Source organism: Bison bison, unplaced genomic scaffold (assembly GCF_000754665.1).
Source record: "Bison bison bison isolate TAMUID 2011002044 unplaced genomic scaffold, Bison_UMD1.0 scf7180017864371, whole genome shotgun sequence".
In the NCBI taxonomy this organism is placed as follows: Eukaryota; Metazoa; Chordata; class Mammalia; order Artiodactyla; family Bovidae; genus Bison; species Bison bison.
In genome coordinates this window covers 12,085,999-12,102,855 of record NW_011494943.1, presented here as the reverse complement: position 1 = coordinate 12,102,855, position 16,857 = coordinate 12,085,999, and the positions used below count along the sequence as shown (strand labels likewise).

Genomic DNA, 16,857 nt, shown 5'->3' with positions numbered 1-16,857 from the left:
CAGCTGCATCTCTGGCTTCTTCCCGGGAGGGAGGTGGGGTGGCTGTGGCGACTGAGTCTCCTGCCGCTGCTGCTGCAGTCTCTTTAGCGCCCTGTAGGCGTTCACGGCCCGCTCCCTCTCCTCCGCCACGATCCTCTGTCTGGCCAGCGAGGTGGTCAAAGGCTGGGACACACTGCCGGGGCTTAAAAGCTTCTTCAGCATCAGTGATTTCTTGCCAGGCTGAAGAACAGAGAGAGGGAGGCTGAGGCACAGGTTCAGGAAGGAGGGGAGGTTAAGGAAGGGTCTCAGTTCAGTCGCTCAGTTGTGTCCAACTCTTTGCAACCCCATGAATCGCAGCACGCCAGGAAGGGTCTAGGTCAGTTCAAAAGTCCAAAAGTCAGTCCATGAGAACATGGTGCTCTCCTGTATGCCCTGGACCCAGCACCATCAAGGAGCAAAAAGGGCAACTCCCCGAACTCCTGCTTACCTGGTCCCTACTCACACTCATCCTGGGCTTGGCGGTCAGCTCTGGGGGCTGCAGCACGACCTCACCGAACTTCACCGTGTCTGCAGGGGCAGAGGAGCACAGCTGAAGCCTGGTGCCCACACAAGCCCTGCAGCCCTGGCACCCAGAGCCACTGTTAGCCCACCCACTGACCCCAACACAACTGCTTCTGGAAAAGCTACCTTGGAGCAGCTCCTGCTCTAGCCTCTCTGCTGCCTTCTCCTCCCTCCTCTGCCGGGCCTTGTCCAGTCGCCGCTTCTGGAACCTGGGAAGAGAGCACAGTGCTGCTCTTACTCCTAAACCCTCGGTTGACTGGACTCGGGAAGAGGCAGAGGTCACCCCTGCTCACGGGGGATGCTCCACGGCAGACCCCAGGGGGCTGCCTCCAAACCCCACGACCTACAGAGAGCGCTCCTGAACCCAGCAGACCCTCCCAAAGCTCTAGGTCAAGGGTCCTCAGCATCAGTAGCCCTGGAACCATGTGACAATGTCTAGAGATGTCCTGGGCTGTTACAATGTGTGTGTGTGTGGGGTGCTCTTGGCACCTCATGGGTGGAGGCCAGGTATGCCACTCACTGTCCTACGGGGCATGGAACAGCCCCCCACCCCAGAGAATCACCTGCCCCAAGTGTCAACTGTGCTGCTGGGTCTCAAAGGCCCTGCACAGTAGCATGTGTGACGTGGCTCCTTACTGTTACTGGAATCAGCGTCCGATGAGTGCTGGAGATCACTGTGGCTTTTACTGGTACCTGGGACAGGTTTTGTGTGATGTTATTTTCATTGGCTAATATGAGGAGTACATGTACTATAAGTGGACATGGAGAAACTCCACAAAGCTGAAAACAATCAAACTTTAACAGCTTTAGGGAAATTTTTTTCTTTCTTTTTAAATTAAGTCCACGCCACACGGCATGCAGGATCTCAGTCCCCCCAAGCAGGGATGGAACTCATGCCCCTCGCAGTGGCAGCACTGGGCTACCCAGGCAGTCCCTGCTTTCAGAGAAATTTCTGATGAAGGCCTGGCTTGGTTCATGACGAAAGTTTCAGTAGAGGCAGAAACACATCTCAAAAAGCATTTGTTTGCTAAAACCACTGCCCCAGCCCCCACCCACAGGCTCAAGAAGGTAGCATATAGCTTGTGTCCTAGACCTCCAGGGCTGAGAGTAGGGATGGGCAGCTGGTGGTGGGCTTCCTCCTGGTGCCAGTATCTTCACCAGGAAGCTGAGTCTGAGAGGTCACAGAACTTGTCCAAATGACACAGCTACAGGCTCTCAAATCTTTTTGGGGCTGGAAAGGTCAATCCTGGAAACTAACTTCTGTGGGGCAGGAACAGTCCCCCTGGTGGCTTGCAAGCACTCCTGGGAAGGAGTCTCACTTTTTTTCTACTTCCCTACAATGACTGGGCTGGAGGGGACAGCTCGCCCTCGCTTGGCTCCTGGATCCCTTGATGCTTTCCACAGAGAGGCACAGACAAACTCTGAACGCTAGGCTTTCAGAGTTCTGTGGGTTCAGAGCCTCCTAGGTCAAAAGGCTGAGGTGCAGAGAAAGACAGAGACTGACACCAGGTCCTGCTTGCTCTGAATCATGGGGTGGGGAGGGTGCCCCTTGGCAACAAGATGCTGTCAATGTAGAAGACATTCGAGGAACCCCGCAGCCTTGCCTCCCAGCCCCTCCAGCTCCCACTCACGCTTTCTTCCGCTCTGACTTCTCCTTCTTGGGAGCCGCCTGCACCTCGGGCTGCCGGTTGGCCTGGTTCTTGCTGAGGAACAGCACATGCTGCGCCTCCTGTTCCATACGCCGGACATAGGCCCTGTCGGACTCCCACTTCCTCTGCTTGAACTTGGGTATGACAATGTCTGGTTCCACTCCCTTTGCTTCCTTCTCCAATGTCTTACTGAAGGCCGCCTGGGCTGAGGACAAAGGGAGACCTCAGAGGGGAGAGTGATGAAGGCAGCGGGGGTGCACTGGGTGGTGCTGGGCTGGTCACCATGTCCATCTCCCCTCCCCAGGCTGCAGAAAGGGAAGAGCAGACTCACATGGGAACTAAACAATCTCTAAGATGCCAGCTGGGGGCACCCTTGGGTGGCATCCCCACAGCTCACTGGCACACATCAAAGATGTCCTCTGCAGCTCAGCTGAAAAAAGTGACGAGACCTTAAGTGTCCGTCACTAGGTGACCAGCTGAATGAATCCCCTTATGTTCATCCAAACGTGTCACTGCACAACTGCTGAGGAGAGCTTCGTGGAGCTATGGGAAAGGGCATGGAAAGATCTACAAAATCCACTGGAAGGGAAAACCCAGGACACCAAACAATATACAGAATGAAAGTATAGCTTTTACTAATATGTGAAATGTGAAATACGTATGACTAACATGTGAATAACTAAAATAGGCCTAACATTTCCCCTGGGAAAGCAAAAAGAAGATGAATAGTGGTTTCTTTTAGGGGGAGGGAACAGGATTCAAAGACACCTCACCTCATACCTTTCAGAACTGATTTCACCATATACATAAGTTTATGTTTTTTAAAATAATTTAACCCCCCAAAAGTGCTGACTCTATAGGGCATGGTTCAGAATGTGCCATCATCCATCTGGGTCAGTGACCTCCTCTACCCCTCTGCTTCCTCAATTCTTTACTTCACTATTGATTTGGCAGCCATCTAACCCCCAATAAAAAGACTAAGGTTTACAAAGAAATGACAAAACAGCATTGCTGCAAAGTCAGTGTCATGTTTAGGAACACATACACCTATACGTGTACACGAAACACAAACACTTTGGACCCAATTCCCCCAGCATTCAGGGAGAGGCTGACAGGTGGGCACCCCACCTGGCCTTGGGGAACGGGGTGGGGTGGGGGTGTGTGGAAATGAACTTCCCAGAGGGTCTGATCAATTCCCTCCATAACCTCTGGAAATCATCCACTTCTCTCCACCATGACTTCTGCACTCTGGTCCAAGGAACCATCATCATAGTAAGGCTGGCCTGCAGTGTCCTCTCACCCCCTCAATCCTTACATAGCAACCTTTTTCTTCAAGTAAATCTGAACTGACTGTCCCCTCTGATGTATCTCCACTACTCTTGGGGGGCAGTGGTGGAAATCAACACTTCCATCTTAGCCCATGAGGCCCCAGGGACTCCTTTTGGAGCCTCACCTGAAACCACCTTGTCACCTGCTGCCACCCACCGCTCTGGCCCTGGTGACACCAGCCTTCAGTCAGCCTTCCACATGCTCCTGCACCGTCTGAACTGCCCAAGCCTGGCAGATTTCTTTTTACTTGTGAAATTAAGTGGATTCAAACACACAAAGCTTTTTGGCCACCCAGCATAGGCCTGCAGTTACCCTCTTTCTTCCTCTTCTTGTTACTGATAGGATTTTTCATCTCTTGCCGGCTCCTCATAATCTCTCGCAGCCTGAAAGGAATTTCCTGTTCATCCTGGTTCTTGGGCTTGCAATTCACTTTCTTCTTTTCTTTGCTGTGAAGGAGAACACGGGGGTGAGACAGGTCTTAAGTGGAGCATAAACAGAATCAGAGAAACCGAAGCTCAGCCTGGAGAAAGAAACTTCGCAGGCTAACCTGGCCGCTTTCGGGCGTGCCGGTCAAGGGAGCACGACCTCGTCCTAGCCCGCCCGGAGACTGTCCCTGGACCGGTTTCCCTGCGTGGGAGGACCTGACTTCGTCCAGGATGACAAGACGGCGCCCGGAAGGTGACATGGGCCACACCGGAAACTCCGTCACGCCTCTGCCGACCCAGCTGATCCTCCGGGACGCCCACCGCCCGGACCCGGCAGCGAGCTGTGCCCGGCATGCGGAGGGGCGCCGAGGTGTCTTCAGGGCGGTGAGATCCGTACCCACCTGCGCGGTCCCGGCCGTGGCGCCGCGCGCTGCTTCCCCAACTCTTGCTGCCTCCGGCCCTGCGGTCGCCCTGGTCCCCCAACCCCCGCCGTTCCCGCCGGGGCCACCGCCGCCGCTCCGCGCCAGAGTCCAGCCATCTCTGCAAGCACGGGGTTCACAGAACAGCCATTTCCACACTCCCGCGCGGTCCCGCCCTACGCCCCCCACTTCCGCTTCCTGCTCCCATCGGCGCTGTACAGTTCCCTGACGGGTCGGGATTGGCCAGGACGGCCGCCTTTCACGGCCGCCTGCAGCGCGTGCGCAGTGAGCCAGGCCGCGGGCAATGCTGCTGAGAAGGGTAACTGGGGGAGGCCGGGCGGTGGTTGCCGCTACCCTCGGCGGGGCAAGTACAAGCGGGGACGGAGACGGGGACGGGATGTGTTCGGGAGGCTGGGCCCCATGGGGGCGGAGGACCCCCGCTTTTCCGGCCGCTGATCAGACCTCGGGGTAGTGCCGGCGGGTTCTGCTCTCGTTCCCCCCGTCCAGTACCTGTTGAACAGCTGCTGTGTGCAAGGCCTTTGGGGAAACCTCAGTGAATAGGAGCTGATGCTCCTCGCTGGAGAAGTTAGAGAAATAAAGTTTGGGCCCGTGTTCAGTGCCCTGGAGACAGAGCAAGGGGCCTGGGTGGGGGCTCCAGGTGGGGAGAAGGCTGCGCCCTGGACCTTGGGAATGACTTGGGCTTCTCCTGTGACAGAAGGAAGAGGGATGAAGGGGTGATGCGATTAGTCAGGATGGTCACGGGAGGGAAATGTGGGAGTACTGGTTGGAGAGGGAGAGGTGGCTGTTTGGCCTGGAGCTCACAAGCCTCCACCCCCGCCACAGTCCTGACCACCAGGCAAAGGCATCTTAGCTGGAGGTACAGTCTCTCCACTCACCATCTGCTGGAGTGCCTGCCTAGTGCCAGGCCTTGAACCCAGCCTCTCTCATGAACTTATGGGTCATCCTCATCCCAAGCGTCAGGTCCCTTTTACAAATGGGAAACTGAGTCTAAAGAAGAAGTAACTTGTCTAAGGTCATGCAGGAATTAAGGAAGCTGAGAAAGACATGGAGTCCCCTGCCAGTGACAGGAAGCCAAAGTTTGCCCAGAGCAGGAGGCAGGCTGGGCCTTACCAGCTTCCTAGAGACTCATGTGCTTATCTGCATCCTTAGGGGCCACTGTCCAGCTGGGACTGGTGCCAAAAGCTTCCTGGAGGCGGCAGCCTTCTTCGCAGGATCCAAGTCCGTGAAGCCCACAGAGAGTTTGGAAAGAACCATGTGGAAGTGGGGTCCCAAGCAGGTGCAGCGGGCACTGGGCAGCCCAAGTCCTCCCTACAGGGTGGGGGCCCTTCAGGACCCCTGTACCCACCACCACCTGAGCTCCAGCCACCCACCAACTGCTGCATGAGCGGCTGCCCCAACTGTGTGTGGGTGGAATACGCAGATGCGCTGCTGCAGCACTATCAGGACGGCGGGGAGCGGGCCCTGGCTGCCCTGGAGGAGCATGTGACTGATGAGAACCTCAAGGCCTTCCTCCGGATGGAGATCCAGCTCCGCATTAGGAGTGGAGGCTGAGCCAACCTGGCCAGACACCCTCACCCCGACATACTCCTCCTCAGGATCCCGCACCGCCACCTTTATCCACGGCCTGTTCGTGCGGCTGGTGTTGGCAGGAGTAGGAAGAGCTGTTTATTGCTCTGAGAATAAATTGCAATAAATTATTGCTCTGAGACTTTGCCTGAGAATAAATATGTTCTCTGCGGTGGTTAGACAGCAGGCTTTTGTGTCATCATCTGTAGGCTTATGTCATATTATCATATGTCCACAGGGCACCTACAGCCTTCACCAATCTGTGAAGGTGAAAATAAACCTGTTTCCTTGACTATTCAAGTGACAATGACCCCAGGGGCCCCCTTCCATGTCCCAGCATCCCAGAAGTCTCACTCACAGGTCAGCTCTGGTCACTGTCAGTGGTGCGGCAGAGGGAGGACCATCTGGTCCTGTGAGGTGGCCATTAGCAAAGCACTGGTGGGCACAAATGCCCACAGATGGCCTGGGAAGCATCCCATCCATCCAACTGCAGACTTCCAAGCTCTGATACCAGTGGCCTGGACGGACAGGGTTAAACGAATTTATGCCTATTTTATCTCCTCACTTAAAAGAAAAGCTAGGGTTGTGATCCGACTTCATCCAACTTCACGAAGGAGTTGAGCTGATAAAACAGGCCTTCCCAGGTAGAGGCCTTCAATGTAAAGCCAGCATTTTCCACGAAGGCGGATCTGTGGACAAAAGAATGAAACGACACAGCCCTAAGACATGCTGCCATGCTAATAATGCCTGAGGATACACCCAGTCGTGCCAGCTGTCTTGGCCAGCTAATGATGTCATCCAGAATCAGCTTTGGTTTTTTCAGAGAAACATGATAGTAGCAATACAGGTTTGTTACACTTTATGTCAGAGAGCATCTACTTCAGTCATGTCCTACAGATTTGAAAACGGCCCAGGAAGAAATTTCCTGGGAGACAAAAGCACAACAGACCTTAGTGGGCCTGAGGCCCCTGAAGGGGTCTACAACATAGAGGTAGTTAATCTCAGAGATGTAGGAAGAAGTTACTGTATGTTTCTCAATAAAACATATTTATGAAAAAAAAAAAGAAAGATTTTCTGTGTGTGTATGAACCTGGAGTTGATCTTTGTGAAGTCCCAGGAGGAGGAAGCTAGGGGAAGGTGAGAGATGTAGAAAATGTACCACGTGGTGGGAATAGCAGGTACAAAGGCCCTTGGGTGGAAGGAGTTCCTTAGAACACACAGCAAGAGGGATAAGAGGCGAGCCCACCAAAGTGAATCAGGACCAGGCTACCTGGCTTTGGGGGCCAGAAAGGGGTTCCTCGGCAGTCAGGACTGAAAGCGGAGAGAGGCCTGAGATGGCAGCCAGTGCCGTGTCATCTTTGCTTCAAAAATGAGCAGCTTCAGGGACTTCCTGGTGGCCCAGGGGTTAAGACACCGTACTTCCAATGCAGGGGGCCTGGGTTCAACCCCGGATCTGGGAACTAGATCCCACATGCCACAACTAAGAGTTCCCATGCTGCAACTACAGATCTCGCATGCCACAACTAGGACCCAGCGTAGCAAATAAATATTTTTTTAAAAACAAGCAGCTTCAGGAGAGGCTGGTTGTTCATGATCATTCATCCCTTGCTTGTCCTGACCCTGTCCCCAGCTTGTCCTTACCTTGACCGCACCTGAGCCCCTTCCCCCATCTCGGGGAATCCTCGGTAGTGCTACCCAGCCCCACAATCTCATTAGTGAGGTGTCAGGCACAGTCCTAATCAGCTTACCCAGCTGCAGGATAAATGCCCAGCAGGCACCCTGCTGAGGGAGGCCTGCCACTCACACCCACGGTCCCCTGAGACCTGCTGCCCCAGAACCTGGTGAGTAGCAACCTTCCCAGGTTGCCTTTCCTGGTGGCCACTTACCCAAGGGTGTTAGTGGGTATCTGCCTAGAGAGTGGGGAGCTGGTGGGCTTTTCACCACCGTCCTGAGGTCTGGGTCTCTGGGAGGCCAGCCACTGCCCTGTTCAGAGAGGATGCCCAGCCTATCACGTCCTCTGCTCCCCGTGTCAGATGGTGGTGCAGGCTGTCCCCCAGGCTAGCACTGGTCTCGGAACCTCAGGCCACACACCCTCAACCAACCTAAGTGGGCACAAGCCACAGGCCAGGCTAGAGCCAGGGCAGCTCAGGCAGTGGTTTCCATGGGATAGCATCTGATAGTTGGAGCTCCATCAGGTCTCAGAACTGCCCACACCAGGCCCATGGCCTGGGACTGACGAAAGGGTCTGGCTGGGCCTACAGCGCCTGGGCCATGAGGAGCGGGTGTTGTGGGGTTTGAGCCGCCAGGGCCACCAGACCTGCTGCTGTCCACCTTGGCCCCAGTGTAGATCCAGCCCCTGATCCCCGGTTCCACTCAGGCTGATGCTGGTGCCAGCACAGAGGCCAAAACTTAGGGAGGGGAGGTCCACAGCGGGGCCCATCCAACCCTAGGTGCCCTGGTACTCATGGCCAGGCCTTCCTCACTGGTCTTGATAGAACCAGCTGTCCTTGCCTCCCAACTAGTCTCAGCCCTTAAACTCTAGCAGGCGGCGGGCAGTGGCCACAGACAGAAGGCAGGCATTGCAGCCCACAAATGGGGGACAAGAAAAGGGGCCACAAGAGGTGGTGCCTGGGGCATCCAGTGCCAGGGTAGCTAGGGCTCCTGGCTGTGTCATGTACTTAGCCCCAGAACCTTCTGGGCTCACAGTGTTTCCTGAGAGATTAGAGTCTCCCTCTGGTGCTAATAAGCTTAAAGGAAGGTGAGCTTCCCCTGGCCAAGGTCACCAGGGCTTAGGGCATCCAGGGGGAAGCTCTGCGGGAGAGGAGGAAGGGAGGCCACTCCATGCAGTGGGTTCAAGGACACCAGCAGGTGCTGCTGGCACCTAGCGAGTGGTGGCGGGTGGAGGGGTTGTGTTTACCGGCAGAGGGAAGATGCTGCTAGAACCAAGGCTACACAGCTACACAGTTGGGGGTTTCAATGTGACACAGGCCCCTCCCCTGCCCTCCCATTTCTCAGGCTACTTTTAGGCACCATTGGGTGCCCAACATGCCCCCATAAATGAGGCTGAGTGTTCCACCCCAGAGATTGGGATGGGGAATGCAGAAGGAGGAAGCCATCAGGAGGGTGCCCCTGGGGACCACCCAGCACTCTCACCCCGTTCCTGGTCCTCATTTGGGCCCCAGGTGCAGTTGGCAGAGGCTCCCCAGGGCAGGGGACTGCCGTCCAAGTTCTACTGGGAACCAGTGGGTCTCATATTGCAGGATTTCCTCTACTCCAGGGAGTTGAGACCTGCGAGGAGGGTCGGAAGCAGGAGGGCCCAGAGCGTGAGGGAGTCCAGAAGCTGAAGGTCGCTGCGGGATCTCTGCCAACCTGGCCATGAACCTGGAGCCACCCAAGGCCGAGATCCGGTCGGCCACCAGGGTGATGGGGGGACCCGTCACTCCCAGGAAAGGGCCCCCGAAATTTAAGCAGCGGCAAACCAGGCAGTTCAAGAGCAAGCCCCCCAAGAAAGGTGTCCAAGGGTAAGCAGAGCTGTGGGAGGGGTGGCTCTGAGAGGGGGGTGGAGGGCCCACCAGCTGTACAGGAGGGAGGGGGGCTGCACTGCAGGTGGGGGGCTGGGTGGGGCCTCAGCCACCCTTTTCTGGTGGAAGGCGATCCCGTCCTCTTAAGTGGGTGGGGCAGTTCTCGGGGGCCTGAGCCGGCCTGTCTCAGGGTCCCCATTCCCTGGGGACGGGTAGGGGGGTCCTTTTTAGCTGTTATTGCTGAAAGGTCTGGAAAGCACACCCACCCACACTGTCACCCAGACACTCAACCAGCACCCCACTTACTGATGTGCATCTCCACACACGCAGCCCTATCTGTACACACCTAGGACACACTCAGACACACCACGTTCCCAGGAACCTGCACTCAAGTCCACACACGCCCCCCTCCCTCCTCTTCCTGGCCACCGGCCCTGACTGCTCTGTCCTTGCAGGTTTGGTGATGACATCCCTGGAATGGAAGGCCTGGGAACAGGTATGACAACCACAAGTGTCCACCTAGGTCCCCCCACTCGCCCAGCCCCCCACCCCAGGCAGAGGGCACCTCCCCCTAGCTGTGATTCATTCCCTTTCCCGACTGCAAGCTTCAGACACCACCTGAGTGGGGTCGTTCCTACTCAGTGGGTGCTTGGAGGGGCTGGGAGGAACAAAGCTCTTGCTGTCCCCACCCCAACCCCCCCTCACCAGCAGCAAGGCCCACCTTGCACCCCACCTCCTCCAGGCCTGCTGTACCCACTCTCTTCCTGGGCAAGGCACCCATTCAATACCCCCCAGAGGTAGTGTGTCCTGAGAGGAGGGCTCTATGCTCAAGGACCTTGTACTCTCACCACTGGGGTGTGGACAACAGGGCCCGGAGGGCGTGGCGGCGCTGGGGGCCATGGGACCCTCAACCTGCTGCCCCTTGTCCTGCAGACATCACCGTCATCTGCCCGTGGGAGGCCTTCAACCACCTGGAGCTGCACGAGTTGGCCCAGTACGGCATCATCTAGCCCTGGACCCCCGCCCTCGGCCCCTCTACTCCGCTGCCCACCCTGACCCCCTGCTCAATATTCCTGTGAGGAGAGCTGTGCCCTGGGAGGTCCAGAGTGTCTGGATTGTGTCTGGAGACCCTCACAGGGCGGCAGCCTGGAGCCTCCTGAATGCTAGTTACCAGGAGCCCACCAGTTCCCTTCAGGACACCCTCTCGGGGCAGCCAGGCTCTGCTTAACTTCCAGAAACACTGGTCCACAGACCCTCTCCTCCCCAGGCTGGAAAGCTAGGGCAGGCCTCCCAGTGGTGTCCGCCACACCCCGCCTCCTGGCCTGACTGTCTGGGGGTGAGAACGGGCTCCCCTCACTAGCCTTTCCCAGTTGAAGCCGTTGGGCCAGCAGGTGGATGCCAGGAGTCCTGCAGGCGTCAGACAATGAGAACCCCCTGGACCAGTCACACCAGTAGGAAGCTTGTCCTTTCCAACGTGGCCCATGCTCGCTGTCCTGTTTCAAATAAAGTTAGCCGTGCTCCCCACCACTTGTCTGGGGTGTGCTGTCAGTGGGGACAGGGCCCGAGGATAGGGTCTGTTCAGTAGGAGTGGATGGCACAGGCGCAGGTGGCAGGGATTGGGGGGGCCTCGGCCAGGCTGAGGGGAGGAAACACGTTGGGTGCTGAGAAGGCTCCTGAAGGCTGGATCGGGGCAAGGCGGGCAGCCTCATGTACTGCAGGGACGGGAGCTTGGGTCAAGGGGAGAGAAGGCCTGTTTGCTCCCCACAGGTGAGGAGACAGGTGCAGGGAAACTGGGCTCCCCTGCCCACCCTTAGTGTCCACTAAAGCCAGACAGATGCCCACCAGCAACTCTGCAACTCCACTCCTGACCCCACAGCGGGGCACGTTGTCATATATACACATAGACCTGCACAAAACTGTCCCTACTAGCAGTCACCTTCTGGAAACTGCCCAGGTGCATGTCCACACGGATGTGGGGCTCTGTTCATACAGCAGTGACTGGACAGTGACTCTCAAGAAGGGGGCCCCATGATCCTGTCTATGTGAAGGTCAAAAAAAGCCATGCGAACTGAAGGTAACAAGGGTCCAACGGGGGTGACCTTGGGTAGGGGACAAAGAACTCTGCTGGAGCTGGAGCTAGACCTGGGAGTGGTAGGGGGTGCACAGGTGTGTAGACGAGTAAGAAGCCTCACGCTGCCCACTTAAGGTTGGTGCAATTTACTGTATGAGTGATACATCGCAATAAAACTTACACTGTGCCAAAAAAAAAGACTCTGGAGGGAGAGGCCTGAGCCTCAACGGACAGGAAAGGGGGAGATGGCCCCAAAGGAGTGCAGGTGCCAGGCTACGGTGAAGACATGGGGCTTCGAAGGCTGGGCTTGGAGGTGGGACTTGGAGGCAGTTGGGAGCGGAGGTCAGAGGTGAAAATTGGAAGTGAGAGTCAAGGTGAAATTCAGAGCTGGGGGCTTGGCAGCAGGATTTCATCCAGTTCTCGCCCCCCGCTCTCCCTGCCGGCCAGGTGGCTTTGCCTGGCACCCTTCGTGGGAGGCAGATGCTGGCCAGGCCATCGTCAAGGTCAGCTGACACTTGGAACAGCAGCATTTGCAAGCAAGCAGGCAGTGTGAGGGAAAGGGAACCCTAGGAAGCTGGAAGTCAGTAGGTGGAGGTGGCCTGAGGGTTCAAGCCGTGTGTCCCTAAGCACCCAGGCAGGTTACTCTGACATATGCCCTGGGAGGGGAGGGGAGGCCTGCGGCCCCAGACCGCATCTTTTTGGGGTCTTTTGTCCCCCCAGCTGGTCAGACCAGGACCAGTTTAGCAGAGGGTGGGACACTGGGTCTGGGGTTCCTCCGGACAGGCCCCCACTCCCTTCTGCCCCCTTGTGGACAGTCAGGGCCCTCACCAGCTGGATGGCCAGCAGGAGCTCCCCCCCCTGGACCAGCACCACCACGATGGCATAGCAGCCCACAGTCCGGATGTTACTGCGCAGCCACTGGAGGAGCGGGGGGCCACAGCCCTCCAGATGCACCACCCTCTGGGCCGCGTCCTCGTCCAGGCCCAGGGCCCCGAAGCCGCACTGGTCATTGACAGAGGCTCCGCCTTCCCAGGGGTCAACGCAGCAGGAGGCAGGAAGGCTGCAGGCCTGGACCCCAGGGGAGCTGCAGTTAAAGTACCTGGAAGGGCATACAGTGTCAGTCTGGAGGGCAGGTCCCCTGGTCTGGGACCCCAGTGTGAACTGTCTCTTTGCGGTTGCTTAGTCGCTAAAGTTGTGCTCGACTCTTTTGCAATCCCATGGACTGTAGTCCTCCAGGCTCCTCTGTCCATGGGATTCTCCAGGCAAGAATACTGGAGTGGGTAGCCATTTCTTTCTCCAGGGGATCTTCCCTACCCAGGGACTGAACTCGTGTCTCCTGCACTGGCAGGCAGATTCTTTACCACTGAGCTTCCCAGAATGTCTCCTACCCACCTCCAAACTTCCATGGCCACACACATGCATAGGCACGTAGGCATGCACGCGTGTATGCATGCAAGTACAGAGGAATGAGTGCACACACACACATACGGCATGAATCCACACCGGCATGCATGTATAGAGGCACACACATGCACACCTGCGCGTGCGCGCGTGCACACACACACAATATCCAGTTCTCTATAACTCATCCCACTCCAGGCAGGCCTCCACACAAGCTTCTTGGCTAGAAGGCACACACCACACACGACAGTTGGAGGGAGGCCAGCGTTTGATGGGGGCTGGAAGGAAGACGGCCTCGCCCCACAGATGCTGCTGAGTTGGTCTGAGCAGCAGGGTTGGAGCCGGAGAAGGTGGGTTGAGGACTGGCAGAGGCTTCTGTAGGGATCAGTGGGTTGTGGTGGGGGTGTGAGGGGCCACACTGGACAGCAACAAGGGACAGGAGGCTTGGGAGGAGCTCACAGGGCCTGGGGGGAGTGTCGCGCTTATCACCTGCTTCAGGCAGCCCTCAGGTGCCCCTGGCTTTGATTAGGCATCTAGTCAAAGCGTCCAGGGCCCTGTGAGCTGCAGGCTCATCCCTCACTGCCCCCCGCCCCATACAGGCACAGTCTCATCTCCTCGAAGAGTGGGCTTCACTAAGGCCGGGGCTTGGAAACCGGTAGGCTGGGTGAACATAACAACATCAGAAAGGGCTGCCACCAACCCAAAGTCACACATGGCCACCCAGTGAGAACAAGCCTTGCGAGTGCTTGTAGGGTGCCTGGTAATCGGAAGGAAGGGCTCAGCATGTCTCAGGGAGTCTCGGGTACAAGTGGCTGGTTTTCAAGAGTCTCCATGTGACTCTAAACACACACACATGTACACATACATACACACATGGTAGATGGAGAACCGTGGGGTCATAGTCTAGAGGGATGTCCTGGATTAACCTAAAGTGAAAGTGAAAATTGCTCAGTCATGTCCAACTCTTTGCGACCCCATGGACTACACAGTCCATGGAAATCTCCAGGCCAGAATACTGAAGTAGCCTTTGTCTTCTCCAAGGGATCTTCCCAGCCCAGGGATTGAACCCAGGTCTTCCACATTGCAGGCGGATTCTTTACCAGCTGAGCCACAAGGGAAGCTGGTGGTGGTTTAGTCACTAAGTCGTGTTCGACTCTTGCGATCCCATGGACTGTAGCTTGCCAGGCTCCTCTATCCATGGGATTCTCCAGGCAAGAATACTGGAGTGGGTTGCCATTTCCTTCTCTAAGGGAAGCTAGATTAACCTAAAAGATATTTTCAATTGACACTGAGATGTCTTGTATGATGTCCTTACTGGAAAAAAACAAAACAACAATCTCCAAAAATGATTTTCTACGTCTGCCAGCTGAGTTTCTCTGTTAACATCCCTGCGTGATCACGTGGCCCTGGCTGGGCCCGAGCATGTACATGTGCAAATGTGCCTGCATGAGCGTGTGCACACATGTGAGTATATGGGTGAGGAGCCTGTACAGGTGAGTGTGTGTACAAGTGAGTATGGGCATATGAGTGCGGCCCACCCCCTCTCCAGCCCTCCTCCCTCATGGGCTCCAGGACTCACAGGTTCCGCTGCCAGTCCTGGTAGGAGGCCGCCCCACAGCACTGCAGCCCCAGCTGGACTTGGTCGATGAGGAAGCACAGGTCTGGGTCGTCTTGGTAGTGGGTGATGGCCAGGCGCAGGACGTGCTCCAGGCCATCCTGTAACTGACCCCAGAGGGCCACCACCAGGGCCCCCACCACGGCCTCCAGCACCAGGAAGGCAAGGACACCCCCGGAGAAGCAGCGCAGCAGAAAGGTGTTCTCGCAGAGGGCACCCAGGCAGCCCGCCAGGCTCACCACGCTGACCGCCAGCCCGCCCAGCACCAGTCCCAGCATGGGGTCTGCGGGCAGGGGGGACCCCCAACTACTCCCCAGAGACCCTTTGACAGCCAGGCCCCAGAGCCCAATGGCCAGGGCCAGCAGGCTGAGCAGGGAGAAGAGGAAGTTGGACAAGAAGAGTAGGCACTTGAGGCAGCTGCTTTCTGAGGGGAGCAAGCAGGCCAGGAACCCCCCAAAGCCTGCCCTCCAGGCCGGGTCCTCCCGGGGAGCTAGTCCTGGGCGACTGGAAGTGAGGGGGCTGCTCCCGGCGAGGGGTGATTCCTGACCTCCAGCCTCCTGCAGAGGAAGAAGGAACAGGGAGGTCTCACCGGTGCGACCCCCTTCACTCAGACCCTGTGACACTCAGCTGGGAGCAGGGTTAGACCCTTCAGGGGGAGGAAGCTGGACAGCGGAGGTGGAAGGGGGCGTTCAGAGACCCTAGAAGCCCAGGGACATGGGTGTGGCCAGGAGACCAGGGCTCTGTGGGATGCAGGGCCTCCCAAAGACTCCACCTTGCCCTCCAGGAGGACACTAAGCCAAGTTTGGGGGCCCTGACCTTACCCAGGTAAAGAATAACGGGGTGCTGAAGGTTGGGGGTCCCATCCTCCTCCCAGTTCCCCAACAGATGCCTGAATCACTGATCATGAGGTTGGGAGAAGCTGCCAGTTTCATCGATGGAACTTCATCCCTTGACGGACAGTCTCCACCTCAGTTTTGCCTGTTCCCCAACCCCTCCACTGGCAGGCAGGTGTGGGAGGGCTTCTGCCCCCTCTCTGTAGGGGAAGGGGCAGCAGGCCCTTGAAGTCTGGTTGCGGGAAGAATGAGGAAGCTAAGACCCCAGGCCTGGGCAGAGTCCCCAGTTTCCTAGGAAGAAATGAGCCCTTTACTCCCCACCTGTCTGATCGCATCAGAGCAGAGGAAAGAAGGGTTATTGATCAGCATCCCCCAGACCTCACGTCAGTAAGAGCAAAAGGACAAGCTGCCGATGACGTTGGCCTTCAGCCCCTTCTGCACTGAGCCAGAGCCCACCCTCCCATCACCCAGATCCACAGGGAGACCTGCCAGATCTCCTGTCTAGGGGCCATTCGGGGCTGAATGGATGGCAGCCTTAGACAGGGGGCAACAGGGAGATGAGAAGGCCGATGGGGGCTGGGTCACAGGTGGGTGGGGGCAGGGAAAATGTGGGGGTGGCCCGATGGGTGATGGTCCCTGGGTGTGTGCTATCCTTGGGGTGTGGATGCACCCCACACCATGTTAAACACAAGGGCAACGCTGGGTCACCTTTCAGGGTCGGAACAGGGTGCTGGGGGTGGTTAAGGCACCTGATTAGTAAAGCCCCACCCCAATCTTAGCAGCAGGGCATCCTGCCTCCCCAGTACACATTGGGGCTCTGGGTGGGTTCGGAGAGAGAACACCCCCAACCCTGGCAGTCATTACTTACCTGGGACAGCAGGGGGCTCCTTTCCCCCTCCTCCATCCTTCCCCAGGACAGGTGTACTGAACCCTGCTGGCTTCTCTGGCTGGGACACCAGGCCTGGTGTTGCCTGTGGCCTTGGCTGCTCTGTGAGCTGTGAGCCCCACCGGGATGCTGTGGTCACGACCAGATCATGTGAGGAGTCATATTTTAGGGCTTAACACAGCCTCTGCTTGTTGAGATGCAGAGAATTCTTCTTCCTGAGCCCAGATTCTTGGTCTTGCTCTGTGCAGGCATGACGTGGGAGCTGTCAGGGGGCTGGCCTCGTGGTCATCGCCAGAGGGTCCCGGTGTGGACAGCCTGGCAGATTCAGTGCTGCCCCTCAGCTCAGCTGGAGGATCAGATCCTGGGCCCCAGTAATAGCCTGGGAGACCAGCCCACAGCTAAATGCCAGTTTATCCTCTGACTTATTCACTGAAAGAAAGAAATTATATATATATATATATATATATATAATGAATATGAGTTTGAGAAAACTCCAGGAGATAGTGAAGGACAGGGAAGCCTGGTGTGCTGCAATTCATGGGGTTGCAAAGGGTCGGACACAACTTAGCGACTGACCAACA

The 16,857-nt window shown here is 56.9% G+C and overlaps 4 protein-coding genes across 5 annotated transcripts in view; 2 read left to right on the top strand and 2 right to left on the bottom strand.

The window, feature by feature from the left end:
• The window catches only part of CCDC137 (coiled-coil domain containing 137), a 4,846-nt gene extending 278 nt beyond the window's left edge, over positions 1–4,568 (bottom strand). Inside the window, exons 1-6 of the mRNA XM_010856532.1 lie at positions 4,345–4,568; positions 3,831–3,964; positions 2,172–2,394; positions 667–749; positions 467–546; positions 5–219 (exon numbers count right to left, since the gene is read on the bottom strand). Coding sequence (XP_010854834.1) covers positions 5–219; positions 467–546; positions 667–749; positions 2,172–2,394; positions 3,831–3,964; positions 4,345–4,481 — 872 coding nt within the window. The 5' untranslated portion in view covers positions 4,482–4,568. The remainder of the gene's footprint in view (positions 1–4; positions 220–466; positions 547–666; positions 750–2,171; positions 2,395–3,830; positions 3,965–4,344) is intronic.
• PDE6G (phosphodiesterase 6G, cGMP-specific, rod, gamma) lies at positions 4,066–10,994 on the top strand. The gene is made up of 4 exons (XM_010856319.1): positions 4,066–4,327; positions 9,210–9,470; positions 9,926–9,966; positions 10,404–10,994. Exons 2-4 carry the CDS (start codon positions 9,325–9,327, stop codon positions 10,478–10,480), a joined length of 264 nt encoding a protein of 87 aa, XP_010854621.1. The 5' UTR covers positions 4,066–4,327; positions 9,210–9,324; the 3' UTR covers positions 10,481–10,994.
• On the top strand, positions 4,580–7,013 carry OXLD1 (oxidoreductase-like domain containing 1). 2 transcript variants are annotated; one of them, XM_010856318.1, is made up of 2 exons: positions 4,580–4,681; positions 5,533–7,013. In XM_010856318.1, the coding sequence occupies exons 1-2, from the start codon at positions 4,667–4,669 to the stop codon at positions 5,932–5,934; spliced, it is 417 nt and encodes a 138-aa protein (XP_010854620.1). In that variant the 5' UTR covers positions 4,580–4,666; the 3' UTR covers positions 5,935–7,013. The 2 variants fall into 2 exon arrangements, with proteins under 2 accessions (XP_010854620.1, XP_010854618.1); XM_010856316.1 differs by having other exon boundaries at positions 4,646–4,726.
• Positions 10,995–11,048: 54 nt separating the features above from the next.
• TSPAN10 (tetraspanin 10) lies at positions 11,049–15,489 on the bottom strand. Its single transcript, XM_010856531.1, has 4 exons — positions 15,379–15,489; positions 14,522–15,114; positions 12,333–12,640; positions 11,049–11,182 (listed from the first exon to the last, which is right to left on the bottom strand). Exons 1-4 carry the CDS (start codon positions 15,487–15,489, stop codon positions 11,049–11,051), a joined length of 1,146 nt encoding a protein of 381 aa, XP_010854833.1.
• Between the last annotated feature and the right edge of the window lie 1,368 nt (positions 15,490–16,857).

What these genes read in the sequence shown, in the direction of transcription:
- OXLD1 (XM_010856316.1), top strand. Translation starts at nt 4,667, where the DNA reads ATGCTGCTGAGAAGGGTAACTGGGGGAGGCCGGGCGGTGGTTGCCGCT. An exon ending in TTGCCGCTACCCTCGGCGGG is followed by an intron (nt 4,727 to 5,532) that starts GCAAGTACAAGC and finishes CTGCATCCTTAG; the next exon opens with GGGCCACTGTCCAGCTGGGA.
- PDE6G (XM_010856319.1), top strand. Translation starts at nt 9,325, where the DNA reads ATGAACCTGGAGCCACCCAAGGCCGAGATCCGGTCGGCCACCAGGGTG. An exon ending in CCCAAGAAAGGTGTCCAAGG is followed by an intron (nt 9,471 to 9,925) that starts GTAAGCAGAGCT and finishes CTGTCCTTGCAG; the next exon opens with GTTTGGTGATGACATCCCTG. An exon ending in AATGGAAGGCCTGGGAACAG is followed by an intron (nt 9,967 to 10,403) that starts GTATGACAACCA and finishes CTTGTCCTGCAG; the next exon opens with ACATCACCGTCATCTGCCCG.
- TSPAN10 (XM_010856531.1), bottom strand. Translation starts at nt 15,489, where the DNA reads ATGAAACTGGCAGCTTCTCCCAACCTCATGATCAGTGATTCAGGCATC. An exon ending in CCCCGTTATTCTTTACCTGG is followed by an intron (nt 15,115 to 15,378) that starts GTAAGGTCAGGG and finishes CTTCCTCTGCAG; the next exon opens with GAGGCTGGAGGTCAGGAATC. An exon ending in CAGGACTGGCAGCGGAACCT is followed by an intron (nt 12,641 to 14,521) that starts GTGAGTCCTGGA and finishes ATGCCCTTCCAG; the next exon opens with GTACTTTAACTGCAGCTCCC.